Here is a 19,146-nt window from a genome sequence, read left to right on the forward strand (position 1 = left end):
AGGAATAGTTCTCAACAGTCAATTTCCTGTCTCGCTGCACGAACTTCCATCAACCAAGACATGTTTAATATCACCAACATTGGAATGGAGAATAACGGCCGCGACCGGGTCGTCCCAGCCAAGCATCCCAGGAGACATTCCGTCCCACACAACAATGTCCGCCTTGGCTCCCTTGGCAATGACACCTAGATCCGGTCGTCGAAGTGCCAGACCTCCATTGCGTGTGGCGAGCATGAAATGCACCGAAGCCATAGTCTAAGTACAATAAGTATCCTGTGGCTTGACAGTATATTTGGATTGGCCTTTTGAACCTTCGAATTTTGTGGACAATATTGCCTCCACATTCTGCGGGCGCGGAACATGAAATGCCCTCGGTCGTAACAACAAATATTGGGACAGGCTATTTCCGGGCTCGTAGTGCTCCGCGACAGAGCATAGAAATGCAAGGAGCCGTCCTTCCGCGTTTGAAGTCCATAGCCCCTTTATGCGATCAAGGCCAAAGGGCCATGTAGTGGGCGGCTCTGGGGAGGCTTCGCAACCGTGCTGCTGCTCGAATAGATGGTCTTTCTGTTACCAGTGAATAGACTTTGGCCCGAATTCTTCTGCGTCTTCAATTGACCTACTCGGTATGCCCAGTATAGCACGATCAGGAGGCCTTACAATAGATGCCTCGCATATAGCGGGATTAAGCAATAGATGGTGGTAACAAAGTCCATTCTGAAAAGGAATAGAATCATGTCAAGTCTCACATCTTGAGGCCGTGGCGCTGTTGTCCCTTTTGAACTATAGTTATGCTCCCAACGGAACACAGAACTTCATGAGAGAGATAATACTTCCCAATTCAAGGACTAGAAGTTTGGTGGTGTGGTAGTCCTTGGTTCTCGAGTTTCTTTCAAAAGGAAACCAGGATTGCGGGTATATACTACTTTTGATAGCACAAACCTCGAGGAAGATAAGCACTAAACACTTCTACCTGTACTAGAGACCCTAATACAAAGAAGGCCTCTATGATGATGTTCAAAACTAGTGAGCCTTGAGTCGGTGACTGTCAAGAGAACCTGTCACATGATGAAATCGTATCACTACGATAAGCCAATGAATAGCAAGACAAATGCAAGCCAGGCATCACGCTAACCAGGAGCAGACTATGCGACTTAGAACACGTGGTCAGCAAGATCAAGGAGCCCCATAAAAGAGCCTACTTAATCACTGTAAGGGACGGGATGGATACTGTTCTATGTTTTTCGAAAGGGACATTCGTACATTTCTTCTGAGTTCATTCCTTCGTAAGTTCGAGGTGTATACTACAGTAAATTAGAAGTTACTCGCACTTAACTTTATTACTTCATTTATATGCTACGCCACTATCCAGATCAGGTTGGTATCTCTCTTAGATATTATGTCTACCATGTATTTCAAAGAGAACTTGAGCGGTTACGCAAAATATGTAGCCGAGCGACCAAGCCTGTTTCTGATTTAAGGTGGTATCTATTCCCCAGGATACGAGAGAATACTCCATAAAAATTGGCAGCAAAGCCCGTATTTGCAAGGACAAAATGTCACTTCACGATATGGAGTGCCAGAAATCTATGCGCGAAATATGACAGTGATGTAACTTCGTCGCCGTTTGCGGTAATGTCGGCTTAGGGTTGTTGTTCGAACGTTGCAAGCGCTGCACGTGACCTTGGAACGTTCACCAACTATTGGCAAATGTACAGTGAATTAGAGGGAGCGTGATTCGTGAAGTGGTAGCCACTGTGGTAATAGATAATTACGTGGGAAAAATCTCCGATTTGACTGCTGTGTTGTGGGAGAGTTCAGCAACGGTGATTTTCAAATTTACTATGCTTCTAACTCCAGCCCTCCTTCTACTACCACAGGCCAAGGATTCATTCAGACCTCAGTTTATTCCACATTTATAAAAATGCCTAATTGGATTCTCGGGAATAAGTTTGATACTATCTATCCACACAAGGGCTCTATCAAGACTCTGTGGGAAACGCGTTGGAAATTTGCAGTTGGTTATCCACTCATTACGCGACGATCAAATCGAAAAGAGCTAACGTACATTATAGTGTCAGAAAGGAGTTTATCCTTTTCATGATGGATCGTTTGAGGACTTTGAACCAATATTCCAAAAGCTTATTTCAGTTTGTCCTCAATGACTCGCAAACCCAAATTGAATCTTGTTGCCACTGACCAGAGATACTTCACGGTAGGAAAACATCAATGATGCCAGCACGGATGAGTATACGTCTACATTCTTTCCTATTGCATCGGACTTAGAATCACAAGCTTCGCAGGCCTTGGACTCTGGCAAACCAGACGACGCAATCGACCTGTTTCGCCGAGCCGCGGTAGTCTATCGGATTTCACGCTTCCCCTATGTCGACATAACCCAGCCAAACTCCATCAAGCGAGCCGCATTCGAGCGTCAAAAGCAGGTTTACCTGAAAGCCGCCTCTCGCTGGGATCCACCGATCAAGGAAGTTATCATCCCGCACAGCAGTCGCGGTAGAAATGACGGCCAAGAGATCCCGATTTACACTCGCATACCTAGAACTGCTCGGCCTGATAACCCCGTTCCCGTCGTCTTTATTATGACCGGCCTAGATGGATACAGACCGGATAACAGCCAGCGGACTCACAAGATTATCGGCCGTGGATGGGCTGTCGTCATCGCGGAAATCCCAGGTACAGCGGATTCGCCTGCCGATCCTGCTGACCCATCCTCTCCTGATCGTCTTTGGGACAGCGTCTTTGCATATATGGCGACACAGCCGATGCTGGACATGAGTCAGGTTGTGCTCTGGGGGCTCAGCGCTGGAGGTTTCTACGCCATCCGAGCCGCTCATACGCACGCAAGCCGACTCCGTGGGGCCATTGCACACGGCGCGGGATGTCACTATTTTCTGGATAAAGAGTGGCTTAGTCGTGTGGATGATCATGAGTATCCTTTTTCGTGCGTTGAGACTTTCGTCCTACGGAGATTCAAGGGGCATGCGCTAATAATTTGCAGAATCATGCCAGGGTGGACAAAGAAATACGGCTACGATGATACTGAAGTCTTTGTGCAAGAGGCACGAAAGAAGTTCTCGCTGGTGGAAACGGGGATTGTTGATCGTCCTAGTTGCCGATTGCTTTTGTTAAATGTACCGGACTACTTCCCTCGTGCGAAGGCAATGTGCCATATCTGATGAATGTGTAGGGTGTCGCCGACGGTATCACGCCAATTGAAGATTCTTTGCTGCTCTTTAATCATGGTAGCCCTAAGGAGGGAAGGTGGGTCCCGATACTAATCCAAGTTTATGTTTCCATTAAGACTAATCAGCAAGCAGGTTTTTTGAAGGTTTACCCCATATGGGGTACCCCGACAGCTTGCCTGTCGCTTATAGATGGCTGGAAGATCTTCTACCCTGTGAACCAAAGCAGAAAAACTAGTAACCAGCCATACGCATTGTATTAGTGACGTGGCAGGTCGCGAGGAGTTAGAGAGCCTTTCAGTGCTGGAGGCGCATGTATGGTTCACCCTGAAAACGCACCATGTTATAAATCTGAAGACCGATCCGAAGATAGTTGTAATGCACATTGAACTTTCCCAAGTTAATTCCAATGCTCTGCTCGTTTGAGCTATTAATTTTAGGCCAATCCCCATTAGCCTATACATACTAGTTCAGCTTACTGTGGCTAGTTTCGAAATTTCAACCATTCGTTCTATATATCATGATAACCATACGGTATGCATGAAGTAGCTGGAATTATTACCGAATATTTTGATATGGCTCTATCCCAGTGTTGTAGCCTGACTTGGGTACTATAGGGCGCGACAAAGTTCTCAACTCCTGAAAGAAGAGAAAGACAGGGTAGATAGTAAGGCCCTGTAGATACCATTTGCATTGGGTGATACTGGAGGCGCTCTGGGCTTTTTAATGACTTTATGACACATTATGTAGCCCGCATAGCTGAAGCGCCAGGTTATAGCTCCTGCCATCGTTTTATATATCTCACCTTCTCTCTCAAAAACCTTTTAACATGAGAATATACATCATCGGTCACCCAATACTTGACGTACTCTTATCTCTTGGTGGTCTTTGACTTTCCATGTCGGGCTTAACTAGGAGAGGCGACCACAATAAAAGCGATTAATCAAGATAGAAAGGTCCGACAAGCTAACTACAAACGACACCATGTCAGCAACCTAATAATGAGCACCTCATTTTGAGAAATGAAGGCCGCCATCATGGCGGCATACGGAATTTAGTCGGAACAAAGAGCCTTGTATCCTTATGGATTCTAAGCTCGCTCAAACCGGGTGCCTTCTGGCAGTGTAAAGCAACATAAAATTAGTTGAACATCGTCTATAGCGCATGCAGTGAGTATCCCTCCCTTAACCTGTTAGTCATAGTCAATGAGCATAGTCTTCATATCCACTGATATCCCGCATGCATAAACCGCCGCTGTTCCATAGATGTGTGCTATGTGTGTTTAGCTCTAGGGTATCGTCCGCTTTGTTGTCGCTAATCACAGCAACTCCAAAGAAAAGGGGTACAACAACCAAGATATGTGTATAAAGGAGGAAAGGTATGGTATTATGAGCGGGAGATGTGGGGTTCACAAATGTCATAAGTTCGTCCATATATCAACCATGGGTCAACGGACGCATCTTGATGTAACTCCGAGATGGACTGCGGGAACACCGCTCCATTCCCTCATGGCCGAGACGCGGAGCGACTGTCTAGAGCAATTCTCCACCTATCCTCTGTTGGTAGCTATGCCTGGAATGCTGATGGAAAGGGAAGCTAGCCAATACAATATCAGTATCTATTACTACTATTACATTTCTGTGACGCGCGGACTTCTGAAAGCAATAATTTCAAAATCGGGTGATGTCAAAAAGTATCATGATGGTTAGTCGTTTGGTCATCGATGAGGTCAGAAATTAAGAGCCATGTCAAGTTACTCGCTGACAGAAAGACTATAAATATGGTCTCACTTCCTGGACGTCTTGTTCGAATGATATTAACAGCACAATCGTTGCCATCATATCTCCCATCTCTACTCCACTACACCCTCAACACTCAAAGGCCATATACGCTTGACCCAGGCCGCTATGACGGATAACAAATGGTACTGGAATCACGATGCACCTTTTTATGCTCATTGGACATATCAACGCAGCCCAGATGGTGTCACGGGCAAATGGTTTCGATTTCTCGTGACAGCTGCCTCACGCGAGGACGCAAAGACTTTCTTCCGGGGCGTGGAAAAGTACGCCAAACTAAAGGACGCAAACATAGTTTCCGTCAAGGCCATTAACTTGGCTTGGTGGACCTACGATATCAGCGGTGGTGACGGCTGGAATATTATGAGACTTGTCCAAAACATCGACCAGATGAAGGCATCTGCTTATGGGGATATTGATGAATTGCACAACAGCCGGGGCAAGATTCTCATTTCTATTTTGAACGATGCCGACGGTGGTAGCAGGTCCTGGCCAATACTTCCTACTCAAGATGTATCTCTCAGTGACTATCAACATGGTTAGATCGACCCCCAAGACTGGGATGTCCTGCTCTGTCCTTTTGTCGAATATTTTAAACACACCACTTGGCATGATACTGTGGCTTGTTATGCGAGGGAAGATGATGGGAGTGTGTTTCACCAGTATTTAAGTGACATGTCGGGTAGTTACTAGATAGGTGACTACCTGCTAATCTAATTTGTTGTATGTTATTTTGGCACTTGGTTTTAATAATATCATTTTGGCTGTTGTTAGGTGTGTTGATTGCAAGAAAAGTGAGGACCTCAGGAAATAATGGAGGGCAAGTGCGCCAGAATATGGCCTCGGGCCTACACTCGGGTTGAGGTTGTAGGATAGATTGAGCTGTTTTCCCTCTTACCGTGTAAAGATGATGCATATGTCAGGTGGCGCGGATCCCCGGCCATGGCTAATGTTCTAACTCATAGTAGTGCAAGCCGGCATAGTCACAGAGTTGGTGTTTGCTATGTGTAACTAGACTCGATACAACATTTCTACCAAGGACCGCACATCTGTCTCGGGACAAAGGAACAATCTATCCAAGACACTGATACTCAATCTACCATCGCCAGGATGACCTAGCCTTGGGCGCTTGCCAAAGTTTCCTCCCAAACTGGCGGGCCAATACCATCGCCATGTAGCCCGGGGTATGGTTTTCACTTGTCGCAGGTAATCATGTGTGCATTTCTCCAGATCCTGCAATCCCATGTCCCAGGCTCCCGCATTCTCATCAACTAAATTTCCAGGTTCTTCATCCCCCTCATGCTCGTCCCCAGCAATAGCCTGTTGAATGGTGTACTCGGGTGTCAAATGCTCAAAATACTCCATCAGGTCGCACATCGAATCTGGGTCGGGCCAGTTCTGCAGAATGACAGCCTGAATGACACTTGGAGGCCGGAGAAAGACCTTCCGAGTGCGAAATTCCTGTAGCCGTGGAATAAGTGGGATCGTCTCGAAGGCCTTGCGAGCTAAAAACTCCCACACGAAGACAGTCACGTGCAGGATATCGAGTTTCTCCCTTAGGTTAAGATGACCTCGACTGTACCACTGGGCGGAGATAATTTTATGCCATTGATTTCGTGACGTGCGGCTTGGATACACCGTTGCCTTCGCGAGGGCTAAGCATTCGATGGAGAGCCAATGGGAGGTTAGCGCTTGGTAGAATCTGTGGTAGAGTCTACGCTTTTGATTGGGGGTGCTGTGGATGGTTTGGTCAGATAGTTGGGGAAGCGGGTTGTTGCCCAGAAGTAAAGGGCATTGCGTGTGCCACCAGGGGACCCAGTCGTTCAAGTATATGTTGTGGATGGTGGGGTCACTGTACAGAGCAAAAGGCGAGCGTATACCGTGCCAGCGACACACAATTGCCCAAACTTGTTCGTCAGACAGTTTATGTGGGTGAGTTGGGAAGAGGACTTGGCTCAGGACATTTGGACCAGGTCTGGAGGCTTTCTGCGCATCCCCCATTGAGAGGTCTAGCGACGAGAAATATGTTTGATTAAGGGATTGAAGGAGAGTCAGCTTGATGTCATACTTGTGTTGACATTGGGTTTGCTATGCAAAGGTCAGTCACCTGGGTATATCTTCCAAGAGGGCGGGTATACGTACAATGATGCAACGGAGGATGTTTACACGCGACGATGGACTGTCAAAAATGGCATATAGCTGTTCGCAAGCTCTCGCAAGGTGCAGAGCATCGTCGATATCGTTGAGACTTTGATAAATGAGCAGAAGAACCTCCACTGGAAGCTCGAGGATCCGCATTACGGTGTGGTTCTCTCTCGGATCTAGGGTGTGCGCATCATGTGATGTCAAGAGGCAGGTAAGTAGGCTCTTATCAACTACAACGAACTGTTCATTGGATATACCCTATAGTGCAGAACGAACTAGATATAAGAGAGTGAATACATCTCGCAGGAGTCTCCGCCTAAGTGATTTAAAAACGGTACCACCACCACCAGGTCGCGGTCGCGGCGGCTACGGGCAAGACGACCCATGTGAGACATGGCTTTAGCACCCCAGCCAGCCGCATCCAAAAAATGATATAATGGAACTTAGTAATGAAATCGCCTTCATTGACATGGGGGAAGGGATGATCCGGTTTCTCCTTTTCCTTTTCAAGAAACTGGCAGAGGGGGCCCCAACCATCCTGGACCTTAAACTCCAGAACCTCGCGCCCTCGCCTTTTTGCAGCGATGCGAACCAGGTCATAATGGGCAGCGAAGCCAATCGGTAGACGACTAGCGTCCTGCCAGTTTCCTTTAGTCCACACAGACGGTGCTGACCGTAGAATTGGGATGTATCGGCCAATGTAAGTCTTGTGGACCATGCTAGCAGGGAAACAAATGAGGGGCGGGCGCCAGTACAGGATCAATGAACTCCAAAATTCCCCACCGTTTCCAACTCAGAATGGCATAGAAGGTGCGCTGCATGGAGGCCAACCATGGCTCAACGGGGCGGGTGGTCAGAATAATACGTGCATCGGGCTAGGCTCCATCAGCTCCTCAGCAAAGAGAATGCAGGGAATATCAGTAACCGCCTGAAACTAGTGTCAGCCCCAGGTCCCAGGGATTGACCAACCCGAGGTAAGAAGCCACATCATAGCGCCAAAGCATCTGGTCAAAGTCGGCACCTGCGAATTTGCGACCGATTCCGTTGAATATCGCGTCAATGGCACGGTTCCAAAGAGATAATGAATTATTCTGCTGATCAAGATTACATTCGGCCATGTGGTAGCACGTGTATCCTAGTTCCTTGAGCGCGACGTAAAGAGCTTCGTCGACCGGTGAGCCATAAATGATTCCAGAAATATAGTAATTCACATACACATGGTCCCAGTGCGGGACATGCCTAATGCCAGGACTTTCATCTTCTTCTCGCGGTGGGCCGGAGGCTCCATCCGTGGATAGGGCACGGTGGGAAAGGGGATGTTGTCCATCGTAGTGAGATCAAATCCCAAAAATTGAACCAGGATGGGCAATGTGAAAACAAAGCGGACTGATGGGGGCTAATATACCCTACATGACTTATAACTCGTACTTCTAAGTGGCTTCACGGCTGGTCTTTCTGCCAATAATGTGTGAGACCATTTGTTGGCACTAGCTCCCAATGTTACATCGCAGAACGGTTGAGACATGACATAAGTACCAATACCCCTTCCCTGTCAGTATGGTGTGACCCCTAGCCCTTATAATGCAAGAGACGCATCATCTCATCCTCACTAGTATTCTTACCCCTGTTATTACCACGACCCTTGGCCCACATCTCATACAGGCCAGACACTGGGATGCTGCCAGTCCACCAGGACCGCAGGCGAGATGGAAGAGCATTTTGTACCAGTGAGCGGTATGTTAATAGATTGACACATAGAATAGCCATCCAAAGCTGTGCCGTCATCCACTCACTGCTGGTATAGATTTCCACTGTGGACTGGTTAATGTATGTATCCCCGCTATGGTGGGGTTACCTACCAGGCGTATACTACCCCCACAGTCTCCTGGATATTGACAACTATACACCGACACCCATATACCAAACGACGGCACTATTATATTACCCTCGTCTTTTTACTTTCAGTGCTGAAAATATGATGTATACTCCTTTGTGCAGTCATTACTAGTTTATTTGACTATTACTATATGACCCCGCCGGGTAGCCGGTAGCGAGTGTATATCTCAGCGCGATTCACAGTGTACAGTTATATCTTCCTATTCAACAACAGTACCGAAGCTATCTTGAAATCAAAGTCAAAATGTGTTTGAAGGATTCCAAAATCCGGATTGGACTTGATTGCAGGGTCTTATCCCTGCTGCCAATCTAACCAAGACTAATTGTGGCGGGAGATGAGATGCTGTGGCCCGAGGAACAAGCTGTATACACACCTAAAGCCTAATTCTTAGCCTAATCACAAGTCATTAAAAACTTTTGTCAGTTAACTCTAACTCAGTAGAAATATTCGGTGAGCTTATAGATCTGTGTGAAGCTTTTGCAGATATGTAAACCGAGTCTCCTTGGGCTTTTATTTGTATAAACTTAACTTTATATATATATCATGTGTACCGATATATGAAGGCCATTACTACATTTTTCTAGTGCTTTGGTACGATAGCGCATCTCCTATCCAGTTAGGGTTAGAATCGATCAGTGTCACACCTTCCGCTGGTACAGCCCATAAAGAAATGGAGAACTTGTCTGGATGTTTTATCTAGGGGAATCGGCTATCTATTATACGTGTCACTCAAGATCACATGATCGGCCGGGGACGGCAATCCCCACTACTCCGTACACCTCAAGCCGAGACAGCGATATTTATCGACGAATCTCAACTATCCAGAAAAATACCTTGCGTTCCTGGAGCCATTTTATTATGTGACGCGTATCAAATAATGATGAATGGGCCTGTGGCGATGTGTCGAGATATGTAGATGTAACTTGCAGAGCGCTTAGGGTAGGTACAGATACCTGATTCGACCTCGTCCCGACCCTCGATCAACGACCCACAACACTACCATGGATTAATATTCCAAAATCCCCCACCTCTTGGCCTTAGTATCTCCTCCTCAGCCATACCTACAGCAGAAGAAGAGCCCCAACGACAGGATCTCACCCACTACCAAGTCAACAACATATCCAGATCACTCCATGGCTGCCTCGCAGAACGCGATCCTGACCCGCGATCAGCTGGCGGGGTTACCGCAAAGCTTCTTCAATGCGGTGGACAGAAAGGACCTCGATGCTGTAGTATCGCACTTCTCACAAGACGCGATATTCACCATTAAGACGGCTCAGGTCACATTCACGGGTCCGGACGAGATCCGCCATTCCTTCGCCGACTTCTTTAATAACACCAAGCACATGCTCCATGACATCAAGAGTATTGTCGTCGATGAGATAAATGGAAAGGTCGCAACTCAACAGCGCTATACCGGCGAATTGTTAGACGGGACGAAGAACGAGATGCACACTTGCAATTTCTTTGATGTTGGGCCTAATGGGAAATTCACTCGTGTGGTTGTTTTTATGACTGGTGCGAGCCCGTTGAAATAGGTGGAAGGATCGAAGTGAACCTATATGATTGGTATAGTCAGGGCTAAAGAGTCTGATATGCATATTTTGCAAATAACCCAACTTCCTTATGGGTTATTCTGAATAGCATCTACTGGCAACTTCGTTAATATACTCAGTACGCCGTGCGTTCAAGAGCTTGACATCTATATCAATCATGATATAGTCCGAAGCGATCTAATTCTAGAATGCTATGTTCAATACCAAGGCTATCAGATCATTAGGCTGTCTCAATACTCATGATGTCGCTTATGTCATGTTGTACACTCATTATATCTGCGAGAGATGCAAGGCACAAGCAATATTCATCTTATTTATCAACAATCAATGATTACAAAATCCAACACCAGCTCGACTTGGGTCGCCTCAAAGACCCTTGCCGTTGTAAGATCCAATATTGGGTCGCTGCTCGAATGACACTTTGTTATTCCAAAAGTCTCTCCCTCCATTATCGGACACGACAACCCCTTTGAGCAAAGCAGGGCTCCCCGATCGCAGCTTATACCCATCTACAGAGTCAATGGTATCCTTGCCGGTACCCGGATCGATGAATAACGCATCTCCATCAATGCCAGCTGTATCACCTGGCTGTGGCACAGTCTGGAAAAGGTTGCCGTGCCACTCAATTAAATCGCCAGTCGGTAACGTTGAATCCTGAGTCCCAACCCAGATATTGTTGGACATGTTCGTTTTCGGCGGGACAGCAATCTCAAACTTCTTATCCGGACAATAGACAACATTATTGTAAAAGTCCAACTCCACATTATCTCCGTTGCTATACATACGGCAATCATTTTGGAAGATATTGTAGCGAACAATTTGCCTCGCTCCACCAGGAGTCCCACAGCCATCACAATTCAGGAATATACCACCCGCATTGTCATGGCTGTAGTTATACTCGACAGTACATGTCCCTTCATTACCCCAATCACAGTCGAATGCCTCACTGTCTACCTCCGACATGAGCGAGTCATGGACAGCATTGAATCGCATGACCGCATCGCGACAGCCTAGCACCCAGATTCCGGCGAAATTGCCCCCGGTCCAGGGATACTTTCCATGTCCGAGGAATCCACAGAGATTGCTTTCAATGAGGGGGGAGACGCCGTACGATACCACGATTCCATCGCCGCCGACGTAGGAGATGTTGTTGGAGAACACGTGGACCCCTTCGCCGCGGTTGTCCATCTGGCCCACGCGGACTTTGATGCCACCGCCACCGCAGTCATAAACTGTGTTGTTGAATATTTGGACATCGTCGTAGCGGCTGTTATGCTCGGTGCCATTGACCAGGATTCCGCCTGAGGCGATGAATGCACTGGATTGCGTGGCCTTGTTGGTCTCACCGGCTACATTGTAAACCGTAATGTCATGAATGTATAGACCCCGGTGCACGGTCCCGTCGGAAGAGGTTGCAAGAATGCCGCGGCGCCAGGCGATCTTGGCAGCTGGGTTAATCACCGCTATGTTGGAGATCTCCCAATAGTCTTGGTTGGTAAGGCTCACTGCCTCTGCTGCTCCGGACCCATTGATGATGGGCAAGGGCCCATCGCCGTAGCTGGTGAGGATGATCGGCTTTTCTTGTGTACCGCTACCCTGGGGTGAAAGGGTCCCCGAGCATGTTGTGTCTGATTTGATGCTCAAGGTGTCTCCTGCGCTTAAAACAGCTGCATTGGCCTCTTTAATAGAGCTGAATGGGTTTGATTTGCTGCCATCCCCATCGCTGCTGGCGGAGTTGCAATCGAGATACAAGTCCTTGGCAGAGGAGAGTTGCAAGAGGCATGCGACGAGCGCGATGAAGCTACTGTGTCGCAAAGCTCGAGAAGCAATCATTTTGATAAAAGGACGACTGTGGTATTTGATTGGCGAGCTCGCATCGGGGCATGCAAGGGGCCATTGTGACCATTTATATACTCTTGCCCCCTTGCTTGCAGATCCTATTTAGATCCCGAAGCTCTACCATAGCAATGCAACCCTAAGGCTCACCCCACTTTACTACAAGGTCCAAATGAAGACAAACTCCGCTCGGGGTATTCATTCCGCCGGTATGGCTTCGATTTCCCCACAATCGGTGGAATGCTCGGCGCGTCTCGGCATTGCACGCTTGGACAATCAACCCGAAACAAGGATCGGCGGTAGAATGTAAGCATTTAGCGAAGCGAGATAGCAAGGGGACCTTTTCATTGCAATCATACCATTTAAAAAGGAGGAACATGATGAAGCAACTACCCACAGCCCCGAGACATTGCTCACAATCAGTAACATCGCAAGCATGATATCTTGGAGAGATCTTCTATTCGTTACTAGTATCGCGGCTATAGTCCAGCTGGGAGTTGGAGAAACTATAACAACGACGACTGCCTTAGCGCCGTCAAAATGGGTCCATCCCGGAGCAATGATCAGCCAATCCCAATTGGACTTCGTCAAATCTAAAGTGAACAATGGCGAGCAACCCTGGGCGGATGCCTACGACGCACTTATGGAGGATGAATCTGTCAGCAATCCCCAGGCCCCATCGCCGCATGTCATCGTCGAGTGTGGTCCTTACTCGGACCCGGATATTGGTTGCAAAGCGGAACGCGATGATTCCCTAGCAGCGTATGCCAATGCTCTGGCGTGGGCGATAAATGGTACCAAGGCGTATGCTGAGCAGGCGATCCGGATTATGGACGCATATTCATCCACGATTCAAGGTCATAATAACTCCAATGCACCCTTACAATCAGGTTGGGTGGGCTCGGTGTGGGCACGAACGGGTGAGATCATTCGCTATACCGACGCCGGGTGGTCGGACGATGGTATCACCCAGTTCGAAGACATGCTACGTAATGTGTATATGCCTCTCACTCTTAATGGAACGACTGGGACTGCGAATTGGGAGCTTGGTATGCTATCAACCCTGATAGTACATAGATGCAACAGATAGCTGACGAGGTGAGGTTGTATAGTTATGACCGAAGCGGCTATTATGATGGCTGTATTCCTCGAGGATGCCGACTCCTATAACACCGCAATGGACTGGCACTTGAAACGAGTTCCTGCCACAGTATACATGACAAGTGATGGAGAGTACCCGGCCGCAGCTCGCGGACATAGTTCCGATCCGGACGCAATCATCTCTTGGTGGTTTAATCAAACCACATTCCAGGAAAACGGTCAATCACAAGAGACATGCCGAGATCTCGAGCACACTGGCTACTCTTTTGCGTCTATGGCTCATGTGGCAGAGACCAGTCGTATCCAAGGTACCGACCTCTACAAGGAGGACTTGGGAACTCGACTGCGCTATGCGTTAGAGTTTCATTCTCAATTTGAAAATGGGGTAGCAGCCCCAGCCTGGCTTTGCGGTGGGGAGCTAAAGTTGGCGTTGCGTGCGGTCACAGAAGTTGGGTTCAACGCGCTGTCGTTCAGAATGGGAATCGATATGCCCCAGACGGAGAACCTCACCGTGAAACAGCGGCCGGCTGAGAACAATGGTCTTTTTGTGGCGTATGAGACATTGACGCATGCACAAAATAATGCTTGACATAGTAGTAAGGTCGTATAGGATGTCCTTTCTTCCGAGAATATATATTGCGCTTTATCCCACATTTGTGGTGCACAGTGCGTATTGTATGGTGTTAAAATATTATATTACTAGTATTCAGTGACACTCATAGAAAGCATGGAGTATAAGACGAAAAAAGAACGTAGAGGCAGGCAAGGCAACAATCCAGTGGTAAAAACTATTGAGAAGTAAGATGAATCAAAAGAAGCTGATGAAGTTGCTAGTGATGCTAATTCGAGATTGATTGTCTAACTAATGAATAGAAACGTAGTTATAAGACCACAAGATATCTACTGCTTCATGAACTCGAATGCAATTCTATCGAGCAATTTTCAACGTAACCCCATATCTAATAGCCGATTCCCCAGCTCCAGAAAGTAGTAATCCGCATAAACCAAGCCATGATCCCAAGCACGATCAGCATGATTGCCGTTGAAATTCGCGGTAGATTTCTCAAGTATGGCATCAAAGCGATGGCCACTGGTGGCCTCGCATGATTCCATTTTCGTAACCCCATCCTGCTGGCAAATCCTCAGCCGCATTTCATCCCGATTGTATGCGAAATCTACCGTATCCTTTGTGATGTTTAGCGCATAATTTAAGTATCTCTTGGCTGCATCCAGTTCCCCCATGCCTGCTATATGTCCATAGAGAATCAACATCCCATTCGCAGCAATCATCCCCGCGGAAACATCCCGCAATGGGCCCTGGTCCCCATTAGCACCTGTATGCGTGATCGGCGCATCAAAATCCCATAGCGGAACATAACGGCCCCGGCCTTGCTGTTCTACGATCACTGGAGACGATTCCATGCGCTGAATGAAATAGTCCGCAAGCCCTTTAGCAGCATCTAGGAACTCCTGCTTCTTAGTCCAAGAGTATGTCTGAGCGTATCCCATGATCGCCCACGCTTGACCACGAGCCCATGTTGAGTTGTCGGAGTAACCTTGTGCTGTGAGTTTCTGCTTGACCTTCCCTTTGTTTGAGGGAGAGAAGTTCACAACATGGCATGTGGAGTAACGCTTGTCACCATTCAAGCCAGACTCGGGTCGGAGATGGGTTGATAGCAGGGTAGTGGCATGAGTGGACGCTATAGATAGTAGCCGTTCGGAGTGGAGATAGTTTCCGGCATAAAATAATAGGTCGAGATCTAATATTGAATTAGTCAACCATCTATCAAAATATAAAGATGAGAATTGCTTACTACAGAGACTATCTATGATCACCAGGAAGTCATCATCCATGCTGTTGATGTTATGGTTCGCATTGGAGAATCGATCCCAGCTCCGAATGGCCCCGACTCGCGCGTCAAACCTAGCAGCGAGGCTCTCGGCTGCATTAAGGATAGAGTCTAAACTCCGTTTGTTCCCGAAGAGCTCCCAGTCTCTTTGCAAGGCAGGCTGGATTATAAATCCAATATCATGGGTGTCCTTTCGAAAGGACATGGCGTGCAATGGCTCTGACCATTTCCGACACAAATCGGTAAGATGAGAAATAAGAATATCGTGATTGTAGACAGCTCGCGTATCTTCAGTGAACTTCCCTTGCGAATCCTCTGACCGGTCTGAGAGGCTAGGCAAGCTTGCTGCAGGATACTTTCTCACGCGTTCAAGCAAGCAATACAAGCTACCGGGGAAAAACCCGCACGTCCAAAATTCGGCGTCTCGGCATCGGTACACTCCTTTCTCGGCACCCGTTTGCGGTACAGTTTCGGGAAATCTGGTAGGAGGATCCTTGAAGCAAATTATAAGCAAGCTGCCGTGCGATACTGGTGACATCTTCCTTGCTTACGTTGTTCTCAAGCAGTGTTTCGGCTACACCAATGACCTTTGCAAGGTTATTTTCGTGAAAGAGAGAGGCGAGTTGGGCTTGGATCTCGTCATCCCCTGCATCTTTCAGCGGTGGCGGCTTGGTGACTCCCTTGTGTGCCAGTCGATCATCCATGACGGGGGAGGTGCTGAGGACGTGAGGTGCCATATTGAAAAAGACAGAGGTGTGCTAAGGGTGCAGTTACAGACTAACTCAAACCAGCTGGTCAGAGGAAAGACGAACAATCCCCCGGTTGGCTAGACCTTTTAAGTGGGAAAGCTGTATCTACTTTTGCAGCCACCGTGCAGCTCGGGTGGATCCATCGCCCGACCTCCGAAGTCCTTGCTTGGTTCACAAGCTACATGAATTCTGCCCCTCATACGAGGAACATAAAGGAGAAAGATGTAGTCCCTAAGTCAATCTTAATGTGTCTAAAGAGGCGTTGATGACTTGCTTGAAACAAAGCAAAACTTTACAATTATAAATACATTATCCGCATCGCTCTATCGTTATTATCTAGTAAACGAGTCCTGAAAACTGATAATCCGGTCCATGTCAAGGTATTGAGGGTCCAGAAGAAAATTAGATAACGCTGCAAAACTGTCTGAGCCATCAAAGGGTGACGTTGCAGCAGCCGGGAATAGACCATCCATTGGTGCTTGAGGGCCAGTGCGTGTGGAATATACACCCTCAGTACGGAATGTACCCATACGTTCCTGACTTGGGGTATGATTTCCATTCCACAGGCTCATATTTCTCACTGCCTCGACAGACTCTACCTGGGGACCGGGAGGCGTAGCGTTCACAGATGGTGCGACATCCTGTTGCGCTGCATATGCGTGACCATGAATGCTACGTTGATTTGATCTCTGCACGGAGGGACTACTGTTCATATAATGGGACCGCTGGCCATTAACAGGTATAATGCTATGTCGCTGTTGGGCGCGTCGTTCCCGGACCCACTGGCTCTCACCTAAGCTGTCCGGTGGGCGACGTATTCCAAGCGCAAAGCTTACTTCAACGGCATAGCCCAAGGCGTCCAATTCAGAAGGTTCAATGTACTTGCACCGCTCCTGCAACCTCTGAAGTTGAGAAAGAAGGGCATTGGCAAAGTTGTCGTTTCCCTGTGCCAATCTTAAGTTTGAATTCGACGAAACCCATCGCGCGGACATTTGTTCAAGACTCCATAGAAGAATGTTGTACCCCTCCGGAAGCTCTGTGCGATGAAGGCGAGAATGCACTAACAATCACGGCTTAGCCAGGTTTACCAGAGGTACTTTAAGTGGTACTTACCAAGCATGACACGGGCGCTGACGAAAGCGCAGAACACGAACTGTGCATTTACAAGGCCAACAAAAGGTGTATATTGTAGATACTTTTGAACAATATTGGCTGTTTCTGACGCGGCGAGTTGACACGTTTCAGCACTAGAGATGCTTGCTTGTCTCAGCTTATCCACAAGGTTAGCCCGTGGATAGGCAATGCACTGATGTAAAAGGATCATTGACGTATTGTGGGTGATGTGTGCAAGAGTCAGGTTAGGATCCATATGCACAAACGCAGGCTCCTTAGAAATGTTGGAGTCTTTCCACCGTCGAGGGAGAAACATTTTCCAACTAGAGATGTTACGGATCATTAGCCAGAGCAAATATACTTTCGTGGTATAGGGCAAGACTGCGTACTGGATAAGCTGGAGATCTAACTCCTTGAAGCGGGTTAGCCAAGCACCGAACTCCTGTTTGCTCTGGAGGCTGACTGGTCGTTGGAGAAAAAACTTCACAATACGATTGAGTGATTCAGTCGCTTCGATACAATATGCAAAAGAGCCGATGGTAGAGAGGTCCACTGTGTGGGTTCCAGATGCTTGTAAAACAGGGGACACACGTTCGGACCTTGACGGGGTATTATCCACATATTTCTCCTTGTCGGCAAGTGAAGAAAGATGGCCTGGAAGGAAAGATACCGACTTCCCTATCTTTGCCAGCGTTGTATCCCATATGTTAAAAAATGGTGTAGTGACTGGCTCCTCTTTGGCCCAGTAGGTGCCATCACTGGGAAGACGAAGCTTCACATCATCACTGGACAGGCTCATGTTCCAGCTATTGCGCGATAGGAAAACGAACTTAGTACAACCCATAGTGACAATCAAAGCAATGCATTACATACCCTGTAGTGAACGAACAAAATCTGTATGCAAGTAAGGCGATTGCCACGAATGACGAGGGTTGAATATCTTACCGGTCTAGAAGAAAGACATTCCAGAAAACTCGACGCCTCTCCTCCATTTCTGTCCATACCCGGGCTGGTGGTAGACATCGGATTGGCTCGATGCAAGGATCCCCTTGCTGGCCTTCATCTGGCTCAATGTGCAGTCCCATGTATACAACAGCTCTGGTCAGCGCTCCGACAATCGGCCACGCTTTGCTTCCGTTACCATCGCATATATGGACAAAGGCAATAATAATGAGGGACTGAGCACTTTCTACCGAAAGGTTGTCTATGCTTGAGAGAACTACAAAGTCTCTAGATTTCTGTAGTGCGCCTGGGTGGGATGTGCTCCACTCTGCAGCAAGTCGCTCGTTAGCAACGTACCGTAAGGAACATACTATCATCGCATGCAGTAAGGGAATTAGCTTCAGCCTCTCAGCTGGATCACGCAGGCGAGATCGCAAAAGTGGCTCATGGAGGATTGGGATGAACGGATGAACGACCGAAAAATATGCATCCAGAATACCATTGATTAGGTTATCTGGAGGCAGGTCCACTTGACTTGTGTAATCCACAGAGCTCCCGGGGTCTGGACATGGCCTTTTCCGCGAGGTCTCAGGACCTGAAGCCGACGTTGTGGAATCTTGCACATCTCGATCCGGAGGGGAGTTAAGACGTTGGTCTGGAGCATCATTTGGGGGCGTGTTATTCTCTCGCCACTCCTCCATCAGGGATGAAACCAAGTTTCGGAGCGCGTTCACATCCTGAACGGTGCTTGCAGGACTTGGAATACCACTAACAGCCTGATTCTGGGCGCTTAGTGCTTCCAATTGAGCCTCTAACGACTCTAGTTACATCACATCAGCAATATGGCCAACTCGTGCTATGGTATTGACCTGACTGCGTACCCACTCGCTGAGTCAGTGTCTGAATTATGCCCACTTTAACCCCAGGTTTATTCTTTGTATAATCATAGTAGCAG

The 19,146-nt window shown here is 47.7% G+C and overlaps 8 protein-coding genes across 8 annotated transcripts; 4 read left to right on the forward strand and 4 right to left on the reverse strand.

Annotated features, from left to right (window-relative positions):
• Positions 1–1,924: 1,924 nt before the first annotated feature.
• Positions 1,925–3,441, forward strand: ayg1 (heptaketide hydrolyase ayg1; the record flags this gene model as incomplete). The annotated part of the gene is made up of 5 exons (XM_023234152.1): positions 1,925–2,017; positions 2,076–2,150; positions 2,220–3,152; positions 3,209–3,282; positions 3,339–3,441. The coding sequence occupies 5 exons, from the start codon at positions 1,925–1,927 to the stop codon at positions 3,439–3,441; spliced, it is 1,278 nt and encodes a 425-aa protein (XP_023088914.1).
• Positions 3,442–5,110: 1,669 nt separating this feature from the next.
• Positions 5,111–5,598, forward strand: AO090005000331 (uncharacterized protein; the record flags this gene model as incomplete). Its single annotated transcript, XM_023234153.1, is given in 2 exon segments — positions 5,111–5,540; positions 5,546–5,598. Coding segments are annotated over 2 exon segments (483 nt in total).
• A 298-nt stretch (positions 5,599–5,896) lies between these two features.
• On the reverse strand, positions 5,897–7,003 carry AO090005000330 (uncharacterized protein; the record flags this gene model as incomplete). Its single annotated transcript, XM_023234154.1, has 2 exons — positions 5,897–5,956; positions 6,050–7,003. The coding sequence occupies 2 exons, from the start codon at positions 7,001–7,003 to the stop codon at positions 5,897–5,899; spliced, it is 1,014 nt and encodes a 337-aa protein (XP_023088912.1).
• Positions 7,004–10,177: 3,174 nt separating this feature from the next.
• Positions 10,178–10,582, forward strand: AO090005000327 (nuclear transport factor 2 family protein; the record flags this gene model as incomplete). The annotated part of the gene is made up of 1 exon (XM_001817354.3): positions 10,178–10,582. One exon carries the CDS (start codon positions 10,178–10,180, stop codon positions 10,580–10,582), a length of 405 nt encoding a protein of 134 aa, XP_001817406.1.
• Positions 10,583–10,966: 384 nt separating this feature from the next.
• AO090005000326 (right-handed parallel beta-helix repeat-containing protein) lies at positions 10,967–12,433 on the reverse strand (the record flags this gene model as incomplete). The annotated part of the gene is made up of 1 exon (XM_001817353.1): positions 10,967–12,433. One exon carries the CDS (start codon positions 12,431–12,433, stop codon positions 10,967–10,969), a length of 1,467 nt encoding a protein of 488 aa, XP_001817405.1.
• Positions 12,434–12,608: 175 nt separating this feature from the next.
• AO090005000325 (uncharacterized protein) lies at positions 12,609–14,126 on the forward strand (the record flags this gene model as incomplete). The annotated part of the gene is made up of 3 exons (XM_023234155.1): positions 12,609–12,742; positions 12,836–13,485; positions 13,549–14,126. 3 exons carry the CDS (start codon positions 12,609–12,611, stop codon positions 14,124–14,126), a joined length of 1,362 nt encoding a protein of 453 aa, XP_023088911.1.
• Positions 14,127–14,479: 353 nt separating this feature from the next.
• Positions 14,480–16,124, reverse strand: AO090005000324 (glycoside hydrolase family 88 protein; the record flags this gene model as incomplete). Its single annotated transcript, XM_001817351.3, has 3 exons — positions 14,480–15,297; positions 15,352–15,880; positions 15,939–16,124. The coding sequence occupies 3 exons, from the start codon at positions 16,122–16,124 to the stop codon at positions 14,480–14,482; spliced, it is 1,533 nt and encodes a 510-aa protein (XP_001817403.3).
• Positions 16,125–17,009: 885 nt separating this feature from the next.
• On the reverse strand, positions 17,010–18,892 carry AO090005000323 (fungal specific transcription factor domain-containing protein; the record flags this gene model as incomplete). Its single annotated transcript, XM_023234156.1, has 5 exons — positions 17,010–17,080; positions 17,250–17,572; positions 17,639–18,034; positions 18,123–18,143; positions 18,195–18,892. The coding sequence occupies 5 exons, from the start codon at positions 18,890–18,892 to the stop codon at positions 17,010–17,012; spliced, it is 1,509 nt and encodes a 502-aa protein (XP_023088910.1).
• Between the last annotated feature and the right edge of the window lie 254 nt (positions 18,893–19,146).

Source organism: Aspergillus oryzae, chromosome 1 (assembly GCF_000184455.2).
Source record: "Aspergillus oryzae RIB40 DNA, chromosome 1".
NCBI lineage: Eukaryota > Fungi > Ascomycota > Eurotiomycetes > Eurotiales > Aspergillaceae > Aspergillus > Aspergillus oryzae.